The 25,051-nt window shown below is 40.9% G+C and overlaps 2 protein-coding genes and 1 long non-coding RNA gene across 10 annotated transcripts in view; 1 reads left to right on the top strand and 2 right to left on the bottom strand.

Moving 5' to 3' along the window:
* Positions 1-368: 368 nt before the first annotated feature.
* Positions 369-12,301, bottom strand: SAMD13 (sterile alpha motif domain containing 13). Of its 4 annotated transcripts, none has more exons than XM_072933059.1 (4): positions 12,164-12,301; positions 10,407-10,487; positions 6,353-6,464; positions 369-1,524 (listed from the first exon to the last, which is right to left on the bottom strand). In XM_072933059.1, exons 2-4 carry the CDS (start codon positions 10,457-10,459, stop codon positions 1,381-1,383), a joined length of 309 nt encoding a protein of 102 aa, XP_072789160.1. In that variant the 5' UTR covers positions 10,460-10,487; positions 12,164-12,301; the 3' UTR covers positions 369-1,380. The 4 variants fall into 4 exon arrangements, with proteins under 4 accessions (XP_072789160.1, XP_072789158.1, XP_072789159.1 ...); XM_072933057.1 differs by lacking the exon at positions 12,164-12,301 and adding an exon at positions 11,850-11,989; XM_072933058.1 differs by lacking the exon at positions 12,164-12,301 and adding an exon at positions 11,615-11,752.
* Positions 12,260-23,650, top strand: LOC115496192 (uncharacterized). Its single transcript, XR_003961587.4, has 2 exons — positions 12,260-12,394; positions 20,005-23,650. It is a non-coding gene; the product is annotated as an uncharacterized lncRNA (long non-coding RNA).
* Positions 22,766-25,051, bottom strand: part of PRKACB (protein kinase cAMP-activated catalytic subunit beta) — a 67,758-nt gene continuing 65,472 nt past the window's right edge. For all 5 annotated transcript variants that reach the window (XM_030279067.4, XM_030279065.4, XM_030279064.4 and 2 more), the window contains one exon: positions 22,766-25,051. In XM_030279067.4, coding sequence (XP_030134927.1) covers positions 24,926-25,051 — 126 coding nt within the window. In that variant the 3' untranslated portion in view covers positions 22,766-24,925.

Here is a 25,051-nt window from a genome sequence, read left to right as displayed (position 1 = left end):
GATGGTGGGCCCAGCCAGGGTTCAGCACCATCCGTGGGCTGTGTCCCGGACGTTCTGGGGTAAAGGGACCCACCCCGTGTACCAGGGCCAGCGCAGCAGCTCCGCACCGCTGACAGCTCCGCACAGGGCTAAGGGAAACGTGGATCTTACTGGTGACCTGTGGCCAGGGCTTCTCCTTCAGCAGTATGTAACACCAGAGAAGAAAGAGCAAAAATAATTAAATCTTTAGATATCATGGTAGGTGATGTTAAAAGTAATCACAAGTACATAGAATATTAAATAGATTCTAGTACCTTTTTAATAGGAAAATGGAGGAAAGGAGCTCCAGTATACCACAACAAAGTAAAAGATCTGTAAAGTAAACTGAATCCAAACATAAGCAATGTTTTATTGGGATATACAAGCAACCTATCAAATAGGGAACCAGTACAAACAGATTGAACATGACTCTCTTTTAACAGAGATGTATGGTGACAAGACAGCTTCTTTCAGTTCTTAAAACAAGTATTCAAAGTGTTAAGTAAAGCATTAAAAAAAATTCAATCATTACAACACCAAAGACAGACAATATTAAAAATGTGCAGAATTTTACTTTTTACAAATTTCTGCATAATGTTAGAAAACAATCATAAATTAAAAAAGGAATAAAATGAAGCTTTTTTGTTTGCAAAGCAACACAACCCTTAAAAACCAAATATATTTTACATAGGACTACTATTAAAAACAGGTGAATAGCTGAAAATTTAAAGGACAGCAAAAAAATACACAACTCAGTTTCACCTGTCAGCAACACCTTCTGCTACCGAAGGAGTTATGTTAATTCTATATACAGCTTTAAACATTGCAGCATACCACGAGTAAACCTTAATAAGGTCAAAATAGGACCCTCTGCAAAAAAGGGTGACTTGGCAAGTGTCAGTCCCATCCTGAAATTATAAGTAGTAATAATTTTAGTAGGTCTTTAGTGTAAACCAAAACCTACTTTAATTGGTTCCTCTCTCTAAAGATGCATGTAAACTTTGGGGTTGTTTTTGTTTAATTTTTTGGTATCTTAATTATTGAAATCAAGAACATATCTGGCTCAAAAATGAGAATGACATACCTCCCTTTTTTTCTGGATACAGTGATGTAGCTATCTCAATATGCTCATTGACACTTCCTAAAAGAGAAAATCATTATGTACTATGTAAAAAATACACACCACCTCTCTCAGTTCAGACTCAGCATATAGTATATTGCCAGCTCTATCCAATAGGATATATATTCTAATTTGGTTTAAACTCTTAATAGATATAGTCTCTCTTTACAAAGTTCCATCACATGAAACCAAATTGCTTATTTTTCCTTTGAGGCACAGCATGACCCCAATTAGACCATTAGCTATAAAGAGTTGTTCTTTAGATGTTGTGTCTGTAGAGGTTTTACGTGATATTCATAGATTTTCAGCGCAGGCCCCAGTTTTAATGAAAGTCCAGTCAGTACATCATTTCTTGTCATCAACAGTAATGATTTGCCATCAATTTCCTATAAGAAGAATTAAAGAGTTGATGAAGACAAATATACAAATCTAACAGAGGAGAACAGTCATGCAACAAATGGAATACTACTATAGAGAATCAGTGAGGAAAATAGTAGCCTTGATTTTCCCAAAACCATGTTCACAGCTGCTAAATTCTGCTTGCTTTTCAAGTGCTCACCTGTGCTGACTAAGGCATAAATACTATTTAGTCAAGCACAAAATCCAAATGAGCCTAATTTCAAAATTCCCTCCTTGTAAACCTTTCTCTAATTAATAGGTACAAGTGAAGAATGCCTAATTATCAGCCATTTAGGGAAGGATACTCCTAAGAATGAAGCTTATGAAGTGCATTTCAGAAGAATTACTACTGACAGCAATATGCAAGTTTAAACTAGTGAATATCTGCTAATAACTTCAGGTGCCTTCTTTAAAAGGCCATGCATCCTGTGGGGGGAAAAATAAAGGAAGACTCTTGCAATCAGAAAGTTTGGAAGGGCCTTAACTGGAGCTTGACACACTGAGAGAACTTCCCTTCCTCTACTTTCAAGGGAAGACGAGAAAAGCAGCAACTTGCCAGCTTAGGTCTTAACAACCCCTACACTTTCCTACTTAAAATACCTCTTGTAAATCACAGATACGGTGGGATTTTTTTTTTCTCCTCTTAGACCTTGACTTTCTGACCTGTATAGGTTATAAATCCTATAGGCTTTGGATTTTTTTTTCCATCTCAAAACCTTGACATATTCTTGAAAACTCCCTCTAAATAATTTTTAAAGTCTAAATGGAAGAGAAAGAATCCGTATCTCTCCACTCCCTTCTATTATCTTGGAAATATCAGAGATCCCATCCTTGATTACAATGCAACATGAAAAGAAGACTTCTATTAGAGCTCAGCAGGAATTTGTCAAGACTGATCCCTCTTAAAATTTGATAAAGTTTATAAATACAAAATACACAGACAAACCACAACGTAGTCAAAGATCAGCTGAAAGTGGCATTTTTAAAAAATATCTCCAAGATGTATACAACTATTAATCCCTCAGGGGAGCACAAAGTAACAGTAATTCTAAAAGAAAAAAAAGTTTCCAATAACTTTTTACCCAATTATAGCAGGTGCCTCTTTCCAATTACTGTTGAGAATGTTAATGGTTAAACCAGTTTCTATCCTCTCTTTTCCATTCGTCACAATTCTTTCTGTGGGAATTTTGACACCAGTGAGTGTTTTGCTCATTGCTATGACCGATCTGAAGTTGCCTTTTCTGCTGCTGTTCAACGATGCTATGGAGGAAGAACAGCCTCCAGCTTGGTAGGATCCAAATGGAGTAAATCCAGTACCTGGAATAGGAGAAACTCCAAGAATAGGAAAAAAGCATCTATTCCTTTCCTTTCTTCTTCCACAAAACTCCCTGTGTTTTCTAGAAATGCTGGTAACTACTAAGACTTCCACTGAATAGAAAACTGATTCTTTAAACACATCTGTGTAGGAATAAGTGATTACATATTCCGAGTTCAAGTGTTTTGTATCTTTGTATGAATTTTAAGCTTTACCGCTTTCACTTCCTTTAAGTTTTCCACATTAACCTGCTTCTGCAGAATTGCCACACACTTTTTTTTGCACCAGGTAAGATTTTGTATGCTCTGGTGACTTCTCTGATCTTTTTTCTGCTTCTTCTCTATTTTCTGGATTTTTTTCAGGATATAATTTCAATACTATCTCTCAGTATGTGTTTTAAATGTTAACTGCAGAGAGACTTCTCTGCACAACTCAAGCTAACAGTAATTCCCCACTGCGCCAGGATGACCTCAACACCAGTATCAGACTGTCTTCAGCAAATAACAAGGGGACTGGTTAAGCTTCAAGTCCTCCCACCACCCCTTCTGCTGTATGTGACTGAAAAGTGTGAAGTTTTACAGTAAGCCAACATGAGAGCACAGCAGCCAGCACACTTACGTGCTCCTCCCTACCACGGCTCTGCCAGAGGACACCAGCTGATGTCAAACCCTGCTTTCCTTTCTGGTAAGGCATTGCAGTGAGGCCAGCAAACCAGTACTGGGTCACCTGGGCATATCTAGCTATCACAACATAATGGTCAAAAAGCCACATGGGCCATAACAAAGGTCAGAGCATGAGCACATCTTGAGACTTTGTAAACATCTTCAGTCTTGGAGGGAGCCACAGTCCCCTGTGCTTCCAGGGCTCCTACAGACAGCTCAGCCACAAATTGGCAGGCTGTATTTCTCTGAACATGTTCACACCCTTGTCCTGCAACTGCTACTCCTCCCTCTTCAGGTATCTTGTGGCCCCAACTTCTTGGCTTGTCTGATTTACTTGTTGATATTATGGATTTTTGTTATTGGGCAATATCCTTCAGTTGAATCTGTTTTCATCAGTGAGCTCTTTTGATTTGCTGACATCAGCGGAATTCCAAGAAGGAATGACAGATAATCATCATACAAGCATCACTTCTTACTAGCACTCATAATAGAGTTTTAATAAAACATTCTGCAACCCTTAAAATGTCTTCTAAATGATCCCTAAAGTATTGTAAAACAAATTCAGGTCTTAAAGATGTTTTGTGTCCCTTATTTTAGGTGAGTCCAGGCGTATTCAGATTCATCAAAAGAAAATGTGGTCTCAGTTATTGCTGTGTAAAAGCTCAGTGTAAAAATAGATGCCGTGATTACATTCTGAGCTAAGGATATTTTGTAAGGAAACCATTGTGCTACCCCTACTAAAGCAGTTCAGTGGAAAACAATTTCCCAGTGTTGCAGGTGAAACGGAATACTGCTTACAATCTCATTCTTCTTCCAGTACATATTCAGGGCAGTAGATCAAATTAAACTAGGTTTCTGGGGCCCAGGCAACTGCAAATGACAGAGGAAATTAGAGATGGCCAGAACTGCAGCTGCATGCCTGGTGCTCTACAGACAGAGGATGGCTAAGAGTTCAAAATTAACCTGTCTGCACTGCCATATCTGGGAGATCCTGACAAAAAACACTGTAAGAACAGAATTAAAGTTAGTAGTAGCAAATAATGTAGAAGAAACTGAACAGCACCACTGATAAGAAGTTAGGGACTGCATTGTTTATGGGGCTATTCTTGGTGCAGACAGGAATAGGCTGGCAAACCTGGCTTGTAGAACCAAGCACTTCCTGCTCCTCATGCTGCTAATGGAAAGGAGAGGGAAGGAAGTGGCAATGACTTTTGCTGTGATTATCCATCCCTCAGCTCCTGGCCACATCCTGGTGGCAGCTGTCAGCCTCTCTCTCCAAGGTTTTAGCATAAGGTGAAGTTGGCAGTGGAATCACAGCCAGATTTCTGCACATGGCTGTCCCAGCAGAGTCCTCAGTTACCCACTTATCCTCATTGCAGAATACTAACAAAGCCTATGAGGCTGTTGCAAACTGATTTGCCAAAACTCAGAAATTAGCCTCACCTTTCTGCTGCAAAATCAGTAGTAATTACTTCAATATTATTGACAAGCCAGCTGTGAGGCAAAGAGGTCAAGATATTTGATGGAAGTCAGAAGTATCTGTCCGTATAAGGAAAAGACACCCAGAGACGAAAATTACTTTGCCTATGTAATTTTTTAAGCCACATTTCCAGGGCTGTTGTGACATGGATGCTGGTATTAAGGAATGGACACACTCAAACATTTTCCTTTTTCACTCATCTTAAAATTCTGAAAAATGAGCAGCAAGAACAGAAAGAACCTCTCTGCAACCTGCCAAGAGAATCCCCCACCACCAGGCTTTTCACCCTCAAGAACAAAGAGCTAAAATTAGATAATTTGTTATATACATCAGTTACAATCAGATCGGATTTCACAGACGTGATGTTGAAGGTCAGCAACACTGACCTGACCAACCATGATGCTATTTCTTGTGCAATGAACAGTCTCCCTGCAAAGCTGCCCTTAACCTGCACCAGCTCAGTACTTTGGAAGGCCAAGCCATCTATTTTAATAACTAATTACAGCTGTGGGTGACTAATTTCCTGGTAATCACACACAAGCCTACAGACTTACCTGGGGAGGTGCTGAGCTGCCAGTCTGATGTAAATTACTTCTCTATGGAACAGGTGGGCTTAGGCCAAGTTAGCTGCCTTCCCAATTCTGCCCCACTAACACACGGCCCCAGCTGCTGGCAGGTGGGTTACAATGGCCACCTGACTGTTGAGCTCTTTGCTGATCTCAGCTACCAAGAGGAGCCTTCCATTCGCATCAGCAGTTGCAAGGCCTAGAAACAAAGACCCAACCTATTTCTCAGACTGAGTCCTACAAACACACTGCTCCTCTGCCAAATTAGTGCCAACTTGTCCTTTCCATAGTCACTTGTATTGCCAAGTTCAATGCAGCACAGCAGCCCCTTTTTCACCCTATGCCTTCACACTCACGTTGTTGCTTAGAGGCCTCAGGTTTTATAAGTACTCATGAGTGCAATTACACAATACACTAAGAAAGAAGGACATTCACATTTTAAACAGCATTCACATTTTAAATAACAAGACAGTGGAACTGAGTGGGTTGTATAGGGAGACTGAGTTCAACACAGAAAATTTATTTACATTTCTCACCTTTCTGAATCCTATCTTAAACAAACTCCAATTCATTATCCACAACTTGCAGAACAATATTGTTACTCAGAGATCACAGTCCCATGCATTGTCAACAATGCAAACAATTGTTGACATTGTCAACAATGTCAACAATAACAAACTCAAATCCTGCCATTAATGTGGGATTTTCTCTCTCATTTTACAGTATATAACCAGGCCCACAGCAAAAATGTGTAATGTGAGAAACTGGTGGCAGACAAAAGGTAGGATTTACCTGTTCCTGAAAAGCATTGGCTTGTTCTTCAAATCCAGCTGTTCTGAAATAATTCACAACATCAGTAACAGCCCAGTCAGCAGGATCCAGAGGTCTTCCATTCTCTAGTGAACTGCAAAGTGGGAATGCAGAAGTAATCACTAAAGGTATGCAGAACATCTGCTGCTGCTTTGTGCATGCCTCATGTATGTCCCCCTCCTTCCTTGTTTCTCCAGGAAAAGTGTTCTTTGATACATCTCCCCTACTCCAATACAGAACAGTGTCTCCTGTCCTTTTACATTCCAAAGACCTGATGCTGGGGAAAACTGAGACCCCTCTCCTTTCAGAAAAGAAGAAAGTATATGAATCTTCACATCAGCCAAAGGTAATGAGTTAGGATCTTCCTACAAGTGTGCTGTCTTTGCTGTTGGAGAATGAGAACTGCCACAGCTGGGGCACCAAACTCCTGCCTTTCAAGCCAGCAGCTTGTTTTCAGCTACCAAGTACTTAAAGAATTATATTAAATGAGACTGTCCTTGTAACATGAGTAGAAATTACTAGTAGCCATCTTTACCCTGCTAAACAACAACAAATCAATTACAAACAAACAGATCTTCCCAATCAAAACAAAAAAGAGGTACCAAATTATTGCACTAATTCTCAATATAGAAAATTTCCCAAAACTGCTGTCAGACTCATCTTTGGACCAATCTATGGACTTTTAAAATAGCTGTGCATCTCAGAAAACATCTGTTAAACACAATCAGAATTAATTATTTCTGTGATTAACCTCCAGCAATTGTTTTCCACAATAGCAAAAACAACAAAACATTCATATTACTATCCTTATCCTGCATTTCTTTTCCTCAAACTGTAATCACCCTATCACAAAGATAACCTTGGTGTATCCGAAAATTTTTGGTAAAAAAAGATACATAGTGAGCTTGCCTGCCTTTTCTACAGCAATTTATGAGGATGAAGAGCAAGATATCAAAGAGCTTATTTTATATGTCTCCCCAACCAGAAGTTCTGAAGTTCATGCCAAATATTTTCCGTTGTTATACCTGCTTAACTATAATGCTAATGAAGCAATATCGAAAATGTAGAGATTAGGGCAGGTGTCAGAATCCTGTCCATTTTCTGGTCTGAAGCTTAGAGGCAAGACTTTGATTCCAACAGCACCAGCTGGAAAAGAGACACAGATTATACTCTCCTGACAATATTTTTGTTCTGTCCTTCAATTTTTTGGTTTCCAACTGTCAGTGTCTCTGCCTTGCCTGGACTTGTATGTTTTTGAGCAAAATAACTGGGTGAATCAAGGGCAGACCATATTACAAATCAGCCAAATACAATCTATACAATATAGACTGCCTCCCATTGTTTTTTCTACAACATTCTTATTTCTACAACTATCTGAGTCCTGTGAAGGAGGACTCATGAAAACAATGATTTTTGCATGTCCCCAAACTCTTGAAATGTGTCTGTCAATATGGCAACAAAATCTGGCCACAGGGATTACCTGCAGCCTGTGTTACACTGGGCTTTCTAAAAGCAATTTCTTTCATTTATCACAGATCTCTGAGCAATGAGAAACAGTTTCTTACTTTTGCTCATCACATGATGACTTACTTAATGAATTGCTTTACTGATTGTGATTACACAGAGAGCAACACTCAGCAAAATTGAAAATGAGACTATCTGGCCATATCAGAGCTGCACTTTTTCCTGTGTATTTTTTTTAATCAAAGAATGCCTTTCAAACAAGATTTTTGGTGTTGTGCACATTCTGAGGCTTAAGAAGTAAAATGTGAAAACTGCCACACAAAATCTGCATATATTTATAAAAGCAACATTTGAGGAATAATTATATTTAAATCTTTGCATTTTCCTTAAGACACAGACTGTCACTTTCAATTACTCATTTTTTACTAAAAAATAAACAAAATGCCAACCACTCAGTAAAAAAAAAAAAAAAACAAAACAACCAAACACCTAAATTTAACCCTTCTTAAACAGCAAATAAAAGGTTCGGTCTGTAAAAATATCACCTAATTGTAATTTGCTTAATTCTCCAAACACTTTAATTTCAAATTAAATATGGCCCCAAACCCTCCTTCCACATTTTTTTGTCTCAGCCCAGGTGCTTTAGTTTTTCTTGTAGCTCATCTTTTATCACTAGGGAACTACAGCTTGGTCCAGGTCCAGCCCCAACCAGGCCTCAACTGCAATGACTTCAGGGACTCTACCTCAGTCATTAATTAATCACAGGAATTAATTGCAAGTTCCTGCCTTAAGGAATAGCATCATGCTGGACCTCAAGTGGAGCCAATTTCCACAGCTACAGCTGTGGAAGACTGGAAGGCATGTGGCAGACTGCTGGAGGCTGGCTGGATTTTAACCCATCTACCCACAGAGATGCTCATTTTGCTTGTAGACTTTGTTAGTCTCCTCCTCACACTGCTGCTGACATTGCTTTAGTCAAGACAAGGGAATATATAGCATCCATGGCTTACGTATACACTGACTTATGCCTCACATCCTGGATGCTTTAAAATCTTAGGAGGACTGGCATTTTAGGCTTTGAAACTAGATGCACTGACACTGAATAAGAATTAGACTTGTCTGTTTTTAACCACTGTCCCTGTGCCTTTATTGCCATCATGTGGCAGAAGCAGCAAGGTCTGAAAGGATATAGCTGAGAACAAACAGATTTTATCCAACCTATTTATAAGCACTTCAAGAAAGTGTCAAATACTTCCTTTGTAGATACACCCACATACATACCATATACATTCATCTAGAAACTATAACCCCACAGTTTAAATACTATTTCAATCCCCTCTAAAAAGCCACCTTAGCAAACAGTAGTTGAGTCTTTATCACCCAAGCTTTGGGGAAAGTGATTAAATGTAAACTGTCCCTGCTTTGATTGTCTCCTTTCTCCTCCCACCCCAGAGTGCTCATTGTAGAAACCAGACTGTCAAAGGGAAGGTGGTTTCTGAGGGACACGATATAATTATTCATAGTCACTGAATAGGAAAATGCTCTTAATGTTAGTGTGGTGTACCAAGCGTCTCAAGTGAAGGGGAGGATGCTGATTTTAATGGCTGCCATCAGATCTTTTGATGCTTTTCATAATCAGGTGTTTTATCAGTAGCCTGAAGTGACCATCATTATTTACCTTACTTTAGTGCCTGGTACCCTATGCATTGTCACATTTTCTTGGACAGCTTATGTAAGAGATCTGAAAGAGAATAATGATGTGCAGCTGCACAAAGTCTTGCAGCTTGACAGAACTAAGAGCTTACTCTAGTACCTTTCCTTATATATATATATATATATATACCTATGTGTACATCTCTCTCACCATGGCTTCTGTAATCCTAAAGCAGCAAGGCCAGATTTTTCCACACAGAATTTCACTTCTCAGACCGTAATGTCATTCAGAATTGCTACTCTTAATTAAAGAATTTCTGACCTTAAATAAATGCTTACAAAAAACTTCCTATGCCTTAGCCTGTAGTTAACCACACAAAAGAAAGGTGTAGAGCAGCACACACCATGTCTCTGCCTTATTCCCACTCTAGGTCTTGAAATAAAACCCTAGCAACTTCAGGCTTCTCCAATAAACAGCTTAAAGTATCTGTTTCAGAAGGGAACTGACACCTAAGTGATATGCTGCTACTATTCAGCCCTAGACAGGGTCAGCAGAGAAGGGCACAGAGAGGTAACTTCCACACAGGACACTTCCATCATTAGGCACTGCTGCTGCAAAAGCCACTAACAGACGGGTGAGCAGCGGCACAATATTGCTTTAGCTTCTGGTTGAGAGGAAAAGAATAAAATGTTTACCTAATTTACTATCTTCTACATCTCTTCATTGCTATACAGTCCTACCACATATCACTTTTAATCAGCTCAGTGCCCTGGACTCTTCTATTTCAAAACTGAAATACAACAGAAGTCATTAGGAAGAGGGAAGGGTTTGAAATGAGCAAAGATGGAGATGCCACTATAGCTCAAAAGAAAACTACATTCAAAATCCATGTGCTGTTTACATAAAAGGAACACTTACTTTTTGACATCCAGAGAGCCATTTTCCTTGTTTTCCATGTCAACAGTTAGCATGGAGAGGATAGAAGTTTTACTTCAGCAACTGATCAATAGGGAGGAAAAAAAGAGCTGTGTTTAATAACTGGTAGTATGACCAGCGCAGCATAATGTAACAAGAATTCTACAGGGACACATGCATGTTACCACTTGAGAGCAACAGTGCTATTAAAGACTGGTTTCCTTGGAAGCCTGGCAAAGCTGATAGTAGCTAATGAATTAGACAATAAAGTTGATCTGTGCTTCAAACACAAGAAATAATTCTTGCCTGAAAATCAAGGAAAGTAATACTACATTTAATCCATTTCGCAAGTGTTAAAATTTTGATCAAGCTGTATGTATTCATATACATGGAGACTGACGTGCAATATATAGCTGTGTACCAAGAGAGCTTGATAGGCCTTCAGTCATCCTGTGATACAGAAGATCCAAACAGATGGGAGATCTTTGGAAAGGTTTGGAAATCCATAGCCTTGTTTTACAAATGCGGACTTGGATACAGATTAACATATCACTTAAGCTCATTGTGCAAATAAAGCTGGTAAGGAGAATTACTAATTGCGCCCCAAACTCCTGAGGCCTAAATCAGTATGTTATCCATAAGACCTCCCTTCCTTCACTAGAGCAGCTTCTTCTATAGGTATGCTACACCGAACTCCAAAAAGGAAAGGAGCACTTGAAGGACACAGGAGAAAATTCAGTTCATTTCCTTCCTTGCAGCACACTGGAGTACTCGCACCACATAGCCTTTTTCCATCGCTCCACAGAACATGCAGAAATAACCCAAGCCTTTCCTTTCTGTTCTCAAGTAAGCCATTTCTATTTCAGAGAGCACCAGAGAACAGACCAAGGAGAAACGGGATGTTCTTGCTGTAGCATTAATGGATGCCAGTGAAATGTCTCAAAGCTCTGGGATACAGAATAGGGAAATCATGCTCTTCAGCTAAAACTTCGCAAAAATACAGAATAGCAATTCATATTGGTGTGGGGAAAAAAATAATAATAAAAAAAAGAAGATCCTTTATTATACACGTAGAAACGTGTAAAGCACCAAGAACATAGTAACAAACTGATCGAAAAGATGCTTCTTCCTGAGCAAACAACTCCACGCATTCCCTGAAATCACTTCTCGGTTCACCTGAGGTGACTGCAGACGACACCCGCACAGCCTACCTGCGGAACGCCCCGCGCCGCGGCCGCGCACGGCCCGGAGCGCCGGGCTCGGGGCGGGCACCTCCCGCGCAGCCCGCGGGCCCGGGCAGCGGGGGCTCCCGGGGCTCCGCTTCCCGCGGCTGCGCCGGGGCTGTGACACGCGTTCAGCATCTCACGGGCACCCCCGAGCCCGCTCGCACTGCACCACATTGTCAGTTCTGACTGAGGGCGAGGGAAGCAAGGCAGAAAAACCTACCTACGAGCAACTAAACCAGCGCATGGCTACCGGCTGCTGCGGAGCGGCGGAGCCCGCGGCCCCCGCCCCCCGGCGGCAGCGGGCGCTCCGCGGCGGCTCCGAGTGACACCGGGAGCGGCCCCGCCCGGCCCCGTGACGCGCCCGCACACGCGGACCGCCCGCGTCATGGCCGCCGCCTTAAAGGCGCCGCGCCGGAGGAGGCACCGGGGCCCTGGGGCTGCGGGCGGCAGCGGGGCGGGCACGGAGCGGGCACGGAGCCGCGCCTCCCTCCGCCGAGCCTCCCTCCGCCGAGCGGCTCACCCCGCGGCGCTTACCTGCTGCGGAGCCGCGGGCAGCGCCGGGGCCGGGGGCCGGTGTGGGCGGGCGCGGACCTGCCCTCGGCACACGGCCGGAGAGCCGCGCTCGGAGCTCGGTTCGTGACTTGAGGTTCTTGGGGCCTCCTTGTGGACATTTCTGCTCCTCCTAACAAGCGGGGTAACAGGTAACGGAAAGAAATCCTTAGTTGTTGAAGGATCCAGTACCAAGCCGAGGAAATTTTATACAAGGTAGGAAGTAGGAGTCGCCAGATGTTGGCAAATTGATAAAGTTACAAAAATTCATTTCTAGAATGATACTTGGTTTTCTGTAGAACTCTTGCAACTGCAGGCTCGGGGTGATGGGAAAGAGGAGTGACCCAGGGCAGCATAACCGAGTCATCCCCACCGTGCCACCGCCGGCACTGGGGAGGCACTGAGCCTGCAGGTCTTACTCGTCTAAGCTCCAGACTTTATTTCACAAGGAAAGAAAGAATCACCTCAAAGAGCTTACAAATTACCAAGTGTCCCACTGGCAATTAAATCTGACCCACAGAATTTAATACAAAAGTTGTCTAGTTGTTCTGGCAACAAAACTTCTTTTTTTCTTTTTACGTTATTTTTTTTATCTTTTCAGTATTTCTGTAACTGCTGATGTTTTCTGATGGCATATAGGCATTACCTAGATGCAGTGTCAGTGCAAGGGAAATCAAGCAAGGACTATCAACACACCCTGTTTCCCCACACACGGGCTTTGTAGCTGCCAAACTACAAAGAGCTGCAGCCCAGCCACTGACATGAGGCAAATGAAAAAAGCACAACATGCTGATGCACTCAGAAAAAGTTACAGACAGAAACGTGTCAACAAAACATAAGCAGAAGTATCAACTCTAAATCTCAACTATACTCAGATGCTGTGACTTTTTGATTATTCTTAACAGGCTGGGTTACTTCAAATTTGTGGGATGTTTTACTTGAAAAATTTTCCTTCTGAGTCAAGCCACTCAAATGATGCTCCTGCTTTTTGCTGCAAGGCAAGTGGGACATTACAAATTACCTGGGGATTTGCACAGAACCTACTGATGACTCTGTCATGATTTCTGCAGAGCTCTGACACGAGTGCCCAGCTGGCAAAGACAGAGCCTGCTTTGCCACTGGAGTGGGCACCTGGGGCTGTCCCAGGCACTTGCATCCATCTTACTCCCAGATAAAGTTTACTGCACTCTGGCTGCATGGAGATGCAGGTCACCTACGTGCTAGGTGGCCACAGTCACAAGCACTAACATTACCAGCAAAGTGGACTTTTGGGCAAAGGACTGTGGACACGACTTCCCAAACCACTTCATTTTGTCTTACTTATGTGTTGTTAGATAAATAACCAGAGCTTGCAGGAGCTTTGCAAGTAATGGCACTCAAATACTGACAGAAGCATTGAGAACAGAGGGCAGTAACAGTCCTCACTGCTTTGGGATTTAAATAAATGCAGAAAACAAAATAAATAAAAGATTAAGTGTACTGTGCCCTAAACAAAACCCTCTTTACTTCCCATCCCAAAGTGTACTGTAAAACATGGCCTATTTGTGTTGGACAAGTGAGCCAAGCAAGGCAATTCTTTTCTGTCTCTAAAGAAATAAACATTCTAAATGAAGCCATAATGAGTTTTCGGCATCAGCTGGTTTCTAACTTTGGTAATGAACTGACATTTGAGGATACAAATATAAACGAACTATTTTACTCATGCTCTCCCTTTCATCATGTTCTTCAGTTAATCCTTTTGAGTATTCAAAGTGAGGCTCACACAGTGCATGCATTCCTTCTAGAGGACCTTGAACAGCAAAGAGGAATTTTAAGGAAATGGGTTGTGGAAAAATTCAGTGTAGAATATGATCTGTGGCTTTTATTTTCATTTACTGGGGTAAGGTAATTTAATTATAAAGAAATTACATCTGGAGGGAGATAAAGCAGAAAAGTGAATTAGCCTTTTGTTTAACTATTTGCATCCCACTTGTGGCCAAAAAAAAAAAAAAACCAAAAAAGTTTCCAAGACATGGAGAGAACTAAATGAGACCAGGGGTGGTAGATCCAGTGTCTGTCCTGTGTGTGTCTGAACTGCTATCACAAGAGAGGAAACACGCAAAGGTCAGTGCAGTATCAGACACCAGGGGACCCTGTTTTCTGGGTATTGAAAAATGCCAGTTTCCTCCTGCAAAGCTGTCCTTTTGTTTTGTCCCTGGCAGTTAAAGAGTATTAGACAAAATGCACAGCACATGGGGCAGAGGAGAGCGTAGCACCCTGCTAGCTGTGCAGAGTGTACTGAATTTCAGCTCCTCAGGGCTAAATAAAGCCCTTTGAACCCTCTTTATTCCAGTGCCCTGAGTAAAAAAAACACGGTCAAACACAGGCATTGGGGAAGCTGAGTGAGAAAGTTACACAGGACCTGTGTGGTGTCACGCTGAGGGAAGGCCCTCTCAATAAGGTGGCATTATGCAGAGTAGAATGGTTCTAGCCCTGTGTAAAACGCGCATTTCTTTGCCAACAAGGACCGAACGTCCCCGGGCCCGGGGAAAGCCCAGCGCCCTCAGCAGGAGCCGCCGCGCAGGCCGCGCCGCGCCGCGGGGGCTGCTGGGAGTTGTAGTCCCGCAGGCCCGGCCCGGGCTCGCCCTCCCCTCACGGCGCGGCGGGGCGGCTCTGGGGGCTGCTGGGAGTTGTAGTCCCGCAGGCCCGGGCCGGGCGCGCCCTCCCCTCACGGCGCGGCGGGGCGGCTCTGGGTGCTGCCGCTGCCGCCGCGCCTGAACCGCAGCTGTTTGCTCCTCCTCTGGGGCTTCAGGGAGACATTTCGGGGCTGGCCGCGATCGTTTGTGCTTCTGCTGCTCATCGTGAGGAATAAAGTAAACCAAGGAGATTTCACCCAGATGTGGCTGGCGGCCAAAAAATCATCAATTCCTTGTAATACCCAGCGCTGGCAGCATGGGAATCCAGTGGGGGCACAGGCTGTTTCTGAGTAACTTTTGTCATGAGTGTGGAAGGGACGTGGGTGTAAGACGCAGGTTGCCCAGCAAACTGAATTAATGTATAGCTATGTCCAGTCAATTCCTAACAGTCTAAAAATCCCTTTTGCATCATTTCCCTCCTTGCAAAGCAAGACCGAAACAGGACCGTGCAGGCCATGGGCTTTGATCTCCTGTCATCACAGCCAAGCCCTGCACCAGCCCATTCACACCCAGCGCTGGCTGGGGGCCCACGGGGAATCTCAGCCCACCCTGCCTGGCAGAAAGGCTCTGTCCAGCTCCTCTTTGCTGAGGACTAAGAAATTTTAATCTACAATTTAAAAATACATATAAATAGTTTATACCTGTTTGTTCCTGTAGTAATAATCTTTAGTTTAATATTGTTTAGTGTAATATTTGACTTCTCTGTTTCTCTGGTATTTACATTCTAATATAGACTCAAACATCTGAATGACCACAGCCCTTTTGTAGTCTGCATTTTCTGATCTTGTTCCTCTTTCTCCTTTCTGTAAATTCACCTTCCAGGAGAGGACCCTGGAGCTGCTTCCTGGGCTGCACCAGGGTCTCAGCAGTACCTTCTCCCTTTCCAGTCTGCTCTGAATGGCCCCTTACTCCACACTACACTTTTACCACACCTATATGGTACTGGTGATTTGAGACATCCCAAGGGTCTTTTCCATAGCTCCTGGCAGCTCCTATCTACCCAGAAAGAGGAAAATTCCCTGTTTCTGGTCCAGTTGCACCTTATCAGCACTTCACTCTCAGAAAACTGTCTTTCCTCTCTTAAGGGCTTTTCCACCCCTATCCATAGTATTTTTAGTTTGCTTGAATAGAATTTTGCCACTTACCTTTCTCCACAGTATCAACAGCTTAACACCTGTTATCCTGCTGTCCCTCCCCTACTTCAGCACTCCACAGAGGAATGAGAGACAGTTCCCAGCCCACAGAGTCCTGCAATTAAACACCTCTCTTCAGTTCCTGTCTTGGCCAGGAAGGTCCTCCAAAAACCATGCTGTGTCTTCTTCACAGTCCCCTTCTGACCTGCCAGGGTGTTCTGCATGGCTGGGTATTGTGAAATTGCTCTGAAGTTCTGATAAAGCCTAGACAAAAGCCTAAAGATCGCAGTGGTGTTAAGCAAGTGAGGAGGGAAGGGAGGCAGAAAACCCATGGCCAGAATGTAGCAGAGCACCTTGGTACAGCCTGGCATTCATTTTCAAGGCAGTTTTGGTACCATGTGTGTTAAACACCAAATCACAGCACAGCAGCCAGTGGCCTGAATTTACCTTCCATACAGTTCCCTGGGTTCTCTCCTACAAGGTAAAGAACAGGTTGGTAGATGTGCACAACCTTTTGTGAAAGCTCTGGCTGCCAGGCTGAGGGGAGCAGCACTGCTCAGACTCGCTGACCAGGCAGGAGGGCAAACATCTGGCTTTTGTTCTGGTGGGGAGGGCCTGAAACATTTGCTTTAGTATCCTGAGGTACTTTTGATACAATATGCATTACCTGACCTTTTTCTCATAATCATATGAATCTCCAGTAAGATGACTAGAGTAGCACCCTCTTCATACCAGCAGCTGACTACAATGCAAGGCCAGTGATACCTCCGTGCTTTTGCTTCCTCTTTTTTCCAAGACTGAATTGCTTAAATAAATCTTCCTGTACCTGAATTATATCCACTTCACTGCAAATTTGCTGCCCTACTTATTTTTTTGTGCAACTCCTTATTGTGCTAGTTGCTCATAGTTAATAAACCTTCTAAACCTTCTATCTAGACTTAAACCTTTGTTATTTTAAAGCTTATACTTCATATTAAAAAATCACTGTATAAAACACAGCTCATTGTCCCCATACTAGCAGTAATATCTGCCACTTGCCCAGCTTGTAATAATGTAGCAAGAAGCTTATAAAAAGTATTCCTATGAAATACTAACACTGTTAAAAGGAATACAGCCTGATAAAAACATTTTATATAAACATGGCTCAGACATCTCAATGAAATGGCTACTACCTCTCTGGGAAACCTAAAATGTAGCACTTGGTAGTAGGAAGTGGGGCAAATGAAGAGGCACAACATGGTGATGCACTCAGAAAAACAGCTACAGACAGAAATGTGTCAACAAAACACAAGCAGAAATCTCAACTATACTTCAAAGAGTATATAGAAAAATTAGTGCTAGGGTTTTTTCCCCACTTTGCTGGGAAGCTCTTCTCCTGGGAGCGAAGAACCTGGCTGTCAGAAATATCCAGATTTTTAAGATTTGTAAAGGGACCATGTCTCAGTAAATACTGGCATCTTCTGTCCATGTTGTTATTTTGGTGTAACTGCCACAAGTGATGCCAGGCATGGAAGACCAGAGTCTGGCATTTCATTCTTTGCTCAGCCTTGGAGGATGCTGCTCCTCAGCTCTTTGAAAGTACCCCAGACGCAGGGAAGGGCATTTTCTGCAGTTCTCACTTACTGGTTCTGTTGGAGGGACTTACAGGTGCTCTTTCTGCTCTGAGGCGCTGAACTGTGAGCAGAGCAGAAGAAATTACATCCCTATGATTTGTACATCAATTTGCAAGCTCAAAGCATGCACACATTGCTTTGGTAGGACAGTGGTTGCCCAAATAGACAGCAAGAAAGGAAATGCTTTTACTGGGGGGCAAATGCTCCAGTCACACATTGGATCAACCTGTTTTCCCCTCTACTCTCTCCTTTGATATAAACCAAACCCAGGTGCTTCTGAGCATGAGCAGACATGACATTCAACAGTTGTGCATTAAGATTATAACAGTTAAACTGATAATTAAAAAACTTACTCAGCTCTTAAATTGGTTGATGAGACTCAGATCACGGGCGCTCTCAAGAGCACGTTTGTTGTAACTTGTTCTCCAACTGCTCTGGTGATCACATAATTCAGAAAAATATGAACAGTTGTTCTTTTGCCTGCAAACTTAATTAGTAGAGCTATATCTAAATTTGATTACCATCCAACTCAAAATTTAATATCCACTCTACTATAAATACTATTTACTTAACAAAACAGCATAGGAACACTTTTCAATTTTTATTGGTGACCATCTTTGGTTAAAAACAGTGTATTTCTGAACTTTCAATTGCACATAAAATAGAAGTGTGATTGTGGGCTATTAGTACAGACACTCCCCTCTGGTTCTAACTTCAAATGAAAATAGGAACTACCAATGAGGGATTTTTAGTGAATTTTTTATATAGTCCATGCAATAATACAGATTATGAAAAAATGCTTTCATTCAAATTATGGTCAAAACCTCCTTTTTTGCTCATGATGATATTAAAACCAGTAAAAAATATTGCAACTATTAACTCAAAAAGGATTTAAAGGCAAAATCTACTAATACACAAAGAATAAAAACTCATGGTTGGTATTGCATGTATTATTCCCTGACATATTGTGTGACTGGTACGATCTAAATTTTTCATTACCTACTGCTCTTAAATATTTTCCAAGTTTCCTGTTCTTACTCTGCTCTGCAGCTGACATTTCTTACACAGCATTCCACACCACGTAAATGTGACATCTACTGGAAAATAAATGTAACTAGAGCAGCTGGTTATGGAAAGCTCCTGAAGATGCAATCATAGAATACTTTGAGTTGGAAGGGACCTTAAAGATCATCTACTTTCATGATTTTAATTGACAGGATTTTGCAGTAACCTCAAACATGAAAAAAAACTTCAAGAAAAGTTAGTGTTGAGTTCTGTTAGTCAATATATAGTAGCAGAATTAAGAGGAGTTTAATAACTTCAGACATAATACTAGGTATGCCCTAAAGCAGAGGTTTGTGTTGTACAAATCCAAAGTGAAAAACCATTTGTCCTGATATTTCAAGTTCCCTTGAGTGGCTTTAAAAAAGACTAAAAAAGTTTATGAGACTTTGGGGAGTTATTTTCCTCCCAGCATTCCCTGCAATACTTCTCTTGGCAGCAAACGTCCCTAGCAGCAAACTCAGTCCTGCTCTGAAATTCCTTTCCAGAATCCATGAGCTGTGGCTGCTGTGGCCTTGGGAGGTGGCTCTCTGGAGTGGATGTCCTCCTGCAGCCAAGGCCCTGTTTATGTCCTAAACACAGAGCAGACACTTCTGTGGAAGCAGAACCACTGTGGAGATGAATTCATGTGCTTGCACTCTGCATCACCACGTGCACGGTACATCACATGTTCCACCACTGTGATCCTCCTTCTGCTACAATAGGATGTTTTTACTAAGGCTGCTTGCTCAGTCCCTCTCTTAGTTTTTGCCACTGGTAAGCAAGCCTGCCAGATGCACACTTCCCAGTGCATATGGCCAGAGAAAAAGGGAAATAAAGAATGTATTAACTGAGGACACACAGTGCCTTTTTTTAGATGGGCAGTTGAAAACACATACTTTATAAACACTGGGCATTTATAAAATGATTACATATTGGTTGCTTAACCTTAATTAACATGCCTGTGAGATAGGTAAATCATGTTTTACTTATCCAAGGTACTACCTATCATTAACAGAGTCCTGACACTCAGATCCCCAGTTCATGCAAACATCAAGTAGAAGGATGGCAAGGACAGGAGAAAGTGAAAGGACACCCCAATCAAGCATTCATTTTGTTGAACTGTTATTTAGGTAACTACATACACATTCAAAGTAGCAATGTAGATACAAAGTAAAGAACAATATTCTGGTATTCCTGTGATATTGCTGTGTAGACCAAAGCATTAATACACCACTAAATCAAAGTGAGGTCTTGGATGTTTGTTTTTTTTTTCCTTCAACTGAATCAAATTACCTTGGTGGAGGAAGAATTTCAGTTAACCAAGCCTTTCCAGCATTCCAATTTTCTCTTTGTTGCCCTAGTCAGCAGGAATTTCTCCTGGAACTTACTGAACACACTCAGAATGTACCACACTGCTTGCCAGGCTGAGACCTTGCTCCATTTGTGTCAACATAGCTACAGCTGTGTCTCTAATCTTCCACAGCACCTTGGAAGCAAAGGCAAAGGAAGAAGTCTCTGATAACAACCTCCCAGCAAAGGAAAACACCTGTTACTGTGGTTGCATACAGATGGAACAGATCACTGATCTCTCTCCTCAAACTCCAACAACCTTTCATCCTGAAGAGATTTTGTGCTGCAGCCTTGCCATCAGACATTAGATTGCCACTGTGTTCCATCACAGTCTAGACCTGTAAGCTTAGCAGCAGTAAGAAATGTGCAAGTTGGTCACTGGCTCTTCCATTCGTGCTTCACTGACAGCAGCTCATGTCAATGAACACCACAACTATGTTTCTTTAAAGCTTCAAAGCAAAGAGCCATACATACACAATTCTTAGGAATGTGTTTTTGCAAAGACATTGCTACTTGACCCTCCAAGGGAGGGAATAGCACAATGAAGCTGTGAGGATTCTAAAGGAATTTTTACTGGCTTTGAAACACTGTTGGGAACTGATCCTAATGATGTTATAGAAACCTCAAACTGTTTTTATCCCTCTGAGGGACTACACTTTTTGTACTAGTCAATTATAAAAATAAAATACATTTTCCGTATATGCAAATTTCCTTCAGGCATCCCTTTTTATAATACGATACCCTTCCCCAAATCCAAACATTAAAAAAAGAGGTAAAAATGTGACTAGATCTCAGATTTAATTAATACTTTTATTCACCATCAAATTCAGAAGTTAGAAAGGGAAGATATCTTTGAGATCCTGTCTTGTCTCTAGGTACCCATCTTACACTTCTGAAAAAATCCAACACTTCAAATAATCCCTATGTAAGATGTTAAACATTTACTATCTATAAGGCATTTAAACATCCTTGTGGAGTTCTAACCCTTTTACTGCCCAGCTTGAAGTTAGGTGCTCATATTTTACCTTTTTGTTAAAGAAGTTAAATCAGTCAATACCTCATGAAAATACCTTTCAATGAAAAACATTTTTAAAATGTATGCAAGACCCACACTTGTAAAACTGTGGTGGTCAAACTCTCTCTTTTGTTTTTTAAATATCATTGAACAGATCCAGATCAGCTATATGCACCTCAGCTAGAGAATGGAATTGGTTTTTTACCAGTTTCTTATGGAATGGCTCTTCAATTCTGATCTGGGATAAGTCTTCCTTATGCAGCAAATCAGAACAGATTTGAATGACACCTTCAAATCTGTGGCTCAGCATGCTGTGCTTGTTTAGGAGCTGTAGTAAAAGCAGAAGACAGTATTTTTGCAGGTTTTTAACTCAGCTTTAGAAAAAGTACAAAGGTCTTTAAAATGTAATGTAGCAGTAGTACCAGGAAACCAAGAACACAAGACCGCAGTCGCAAGCGCAAGCAGCAGAAGCACAGAGGCCACAGCTCGGCTCAGACAGTGGGAAGAGGAGGAGCTGCATTACAGAGCAGGCACCAGAGCCTCTCCAAACACCACTTGCAGAAAAAGCCTCAAGACAGACAATGCCAAGACCATGAACAGTCTTTACTTCTATCAGTTGTTTCACAGCACAATGAGACACAGCACAAAGTTTGTACAGCGGGATCTGCAGACAGTCTAAAAACAGGCAATTATCTTTAATAAAAAGCATCGAGTCTGAATGAAAATAAAATGAAGACAAACAATACTGAAGCTGATGATCACCTTGCTTGCTTTTGATTGTCTAAGAAGCCCAAGACTTCTCATAGTGGCTTTAATGTTCTCCACACCACCTTCTCCAGACACCCTAGTTAGTGTAAAGCTTACTGTGCCCCAACTGATATGTGTAGTAGGTTTCACAACCTTTTCCTCTTTCTCTCAAACCCTGCTCACATGTGGGGAGGTGCAACAACTGTCATCATACAACATTCTGATTCACAAAGAAGCAGCACAAGTGTTGTACATAATTTAATTTGCACTTCTGTATATAAATGTTTACTATTGCACACTATTGCAGCACTTAAAAACATCTAATTATTTGCAAAAATTAGTAAAATACTTTAAAGGATTTAAAAATAAGGGTTTTAATGCAACTGACAATATAATAAAAAAAGCAATTTACTTAATGAGATACAATCCTTTATGTTGGAAATGAAAGTTACATACAACTAGAGTACAATTAAAATATACCATATAGTTCAACACTTAATTCCTCAAATGTGTAAAATTAACAAGCTTCTACTGTCATAGATATACAATTTTTCCATATTGTGAAAAGGATTTTTCAAATTAAATACAGGTAACATAATATTCTGTAGTTATATTTCATGACTGTGTTTAAATGAGAGGGTTGTATAATACTCACATTGTCAAATGTACTCACTAATGCCTTGGAAATTGCACACTTCCCCTCCTTTTCCAAAATAGAATCTCATTTCCATACTGAAGTCTATTATGCCATATTGGAAAAGTGTTTTACTTTCTAACAGGATTTTCATAAAATTAAAAAATAGCATAATATCATGGCATTATGATGACTTATGCCCGTGTAGAATTTAATCTGGGTATCAGACAGACATGTCAGAACCAATTTCCTAGACTTTTATCTTATTGTACACGCAAGATGAATGATTACAGTATTTTACAGAACAGAAAAATCTTGGAACCTTTCTAGAACTATAAATGTAATGATTAAAAATTAAAATCATAACAGAATCAAATTGTGATCTTCAACATTTATTAAAATCTTTTAAAGTTCATAAACGACAACAAAGTTACTGTAGAATTTATCGCATACAGCTAGCATACAGCAGCATGTCCTTGGTCTAAATGAAATACAAAAGATTTTAACATTTTCATACAAAGGATTTCTTTAAATTTATTAATGTGACGATATATCTTTGTTACATAAAATTTGCTACAGCAAAGTATCTTATACTTTTCTTGCATGTATGTAAATATGGGTGGACAAAGACTGCATTCGGTGTCAGCCTCCTAATGACGTTGTGCAAAAATGCTCAACAACCTAAACAGACAGAACATTGGGTGGTATGCTTCATACTCTTTTGTAAAATGTCTACAAAGGCCTTTCTTTTAGGAGCGTCGTACAGATTAAAAGGAAGGAACGCCAGCTGTTTATTTGCACTGGCATTCAAACAAATCCAATGGCTATGTATCAATATAGCTCATTTTTTAAAAAAACAAATCATCCTTGTATGCATGTAAATTTATCATAAAACATGAGTCTAGTTTAAACTTTTAGATGTGCTGTTTTAAGACAGGTCACTGAGACAGCCAGAACCAAGTGTTCAAATAAAACTACTATGAATAAGTTTAAAAGCAACCCTGAAAAAAGTGCTGAGCCGCTGATTATTAACATTGAAATAAATGTGTAAAAGTGCCCAAAGCTAGCACATGGTAGCAATACCTTTTAAGTCAGTTGGTGAGAGTATACAAAACATAATTAAACCCAAATACTTGTATCTGTGTGACCATACATTCTGATTGATTGAAAGAAAGTAGGTTAGAAATGAAGACACAACGCAACTAAAATAAACTCAGCTGTTGCAGTTTTTAAACTTTATCTTTTTTCTTCATGAATGAAGTGCTGTAATTAAAAAGAAAATGATTGTAGCAGTACTCCATCCTCAGTTTACTAATATAGTATACCAGAATAAAAACTTGGCAATAACCTCTTATTCTTAACAGCTAACGAAAAATAACCGTGTTCATCCAGCGATGCATCTAGAACATTATTTTGCAGTTGCTAAACCATTTGTTTTTCATAGCTAATGGCAGAGCGCATTTTGCTTTCTGTGGCATGATGGTTTTTACTCTAATGGATGCCTTTTTTAAACAAAAAAGGCTTGAAGCAAGGAATACTTTGGGAGCCAAAACATTGGCTACTTTAAAAAAAAAAGAAAAAAATGAAGAAGAAAAAGTGAATCAAAATGAATTCTCTACAGTACTGACCAAAACTTCCTTTAAGAGTTTAGGGTTCTTGATCTTAAACAAGCAATTTCACACCTGCCAACTGAAATGCTGGTACATTGACTTGGTTTAATATGGTCCAAAGTCCAGACCAGATGGAATTACTCCCTCTCGTGAGACTGTAAGCTCTCCATGGTACAGTCTGGTTATGGCAACTTGCCTACTGCCTAGGTGGGAAATACAAAGGAAGGAGGCAGTGAGGAAAACTGCAGGGATGTAGAAAACCAAGGCACGGGGTCTAGCTACTGTCCCCTACTTAAGCCATCCAATTGATTCTACTGAATTTTGGTCAGCCTCCAGGAAGAAATGTTTTTAAGTTAATTTAGCAGACATTTATATGGCGATAAATACTACCTTCAAAAATGCTAAAAATGTTGGCTAGGTTTAGTCTGAGCTACTAAAAAATTATTATAAATTGTAGCATCAGACACAAGACAGACAAGAATTATTGGCTGGCACAGACTAGAAGCAACATTTATCTTTCACTTCAGTCTAAATCACACTAGCCGCAACACCTTCCATTTCACTCACACAAATAATACATTATTCAAAATAAAATGGAGCATTCTTGGGTAAAAAACTACTTCATTTCAAAGGGGGAAAATGAACAATACACAGAAACAAAGAACGACAGAAACCAAAGTTAAGTAGGAAAGTGGTCTATTATTCTGTGTTACTGCACAAACAGTGCTTGCTTAATTGTGCCTAGTTAGAAGGGTTGGTGCAAACTGCACACATGGAAGATGGCAATAAAGACCTCAGTCAGCTTTGTGGAATGAAGTAACTAGGTAACTGTTTTGACATATGATGGTCTCAGCTCCACCTCATCTGTTAACAGAGTGCAAAGATCCCAATGTGAGCCCTGATGTCATCTTGTCCTCTTACTCCTACTAAAAATCAGCAAATTCTTTTGCACATTTTTCTGTTAGAGAAGCACGAATATCTTCTTCTTCATAGTCATCAAAGTTGCTGGTATCTCCAGGACCTCTGCACTTTGGTATGAATGGAGCTTCTAC

The sequence above is a fragment of the Taeniopygia guttata genome, chromosome 8 (assembly GCF_048771995.1).
Source record: "Taeniopygia guttata chromosome 8, bTaeGut7.mat, whole genome shotgun sequence".
Classification (NCBI taxonomy): Eukaryota; Metazoa; Chordata; class Aves; order Passeriformes; family Estrildidae; genus Taeniopygia; species Taeniopygia guttata.
This window is presented reverse-complemented; position numbering and strand designations above follow the sequence as displayed.

Coding starts and splice junctions, on each gene's coding strand:
- SAMD13 (XM_072933059.1), bottom strand. CDS start 10,459: ATGCTAACTGTTGACATGGAAAACAAGGAAAATGGCTCTCTGGATGTC. Junction 6,465..10,406: donor GGCTCTCTGGATGTCAAAAA/GTAAGTGTTCCT, acceptor CCCACTTTGCAG/TTCACTAGAGAATGGAAGAC. Junction 1,525..6,352: donor CCAATGCTTTTCAGGAACAG/GTAAATCCTACC, acceptor TTCTTCTTATAG/GAAATTGATGGCAAATCATT.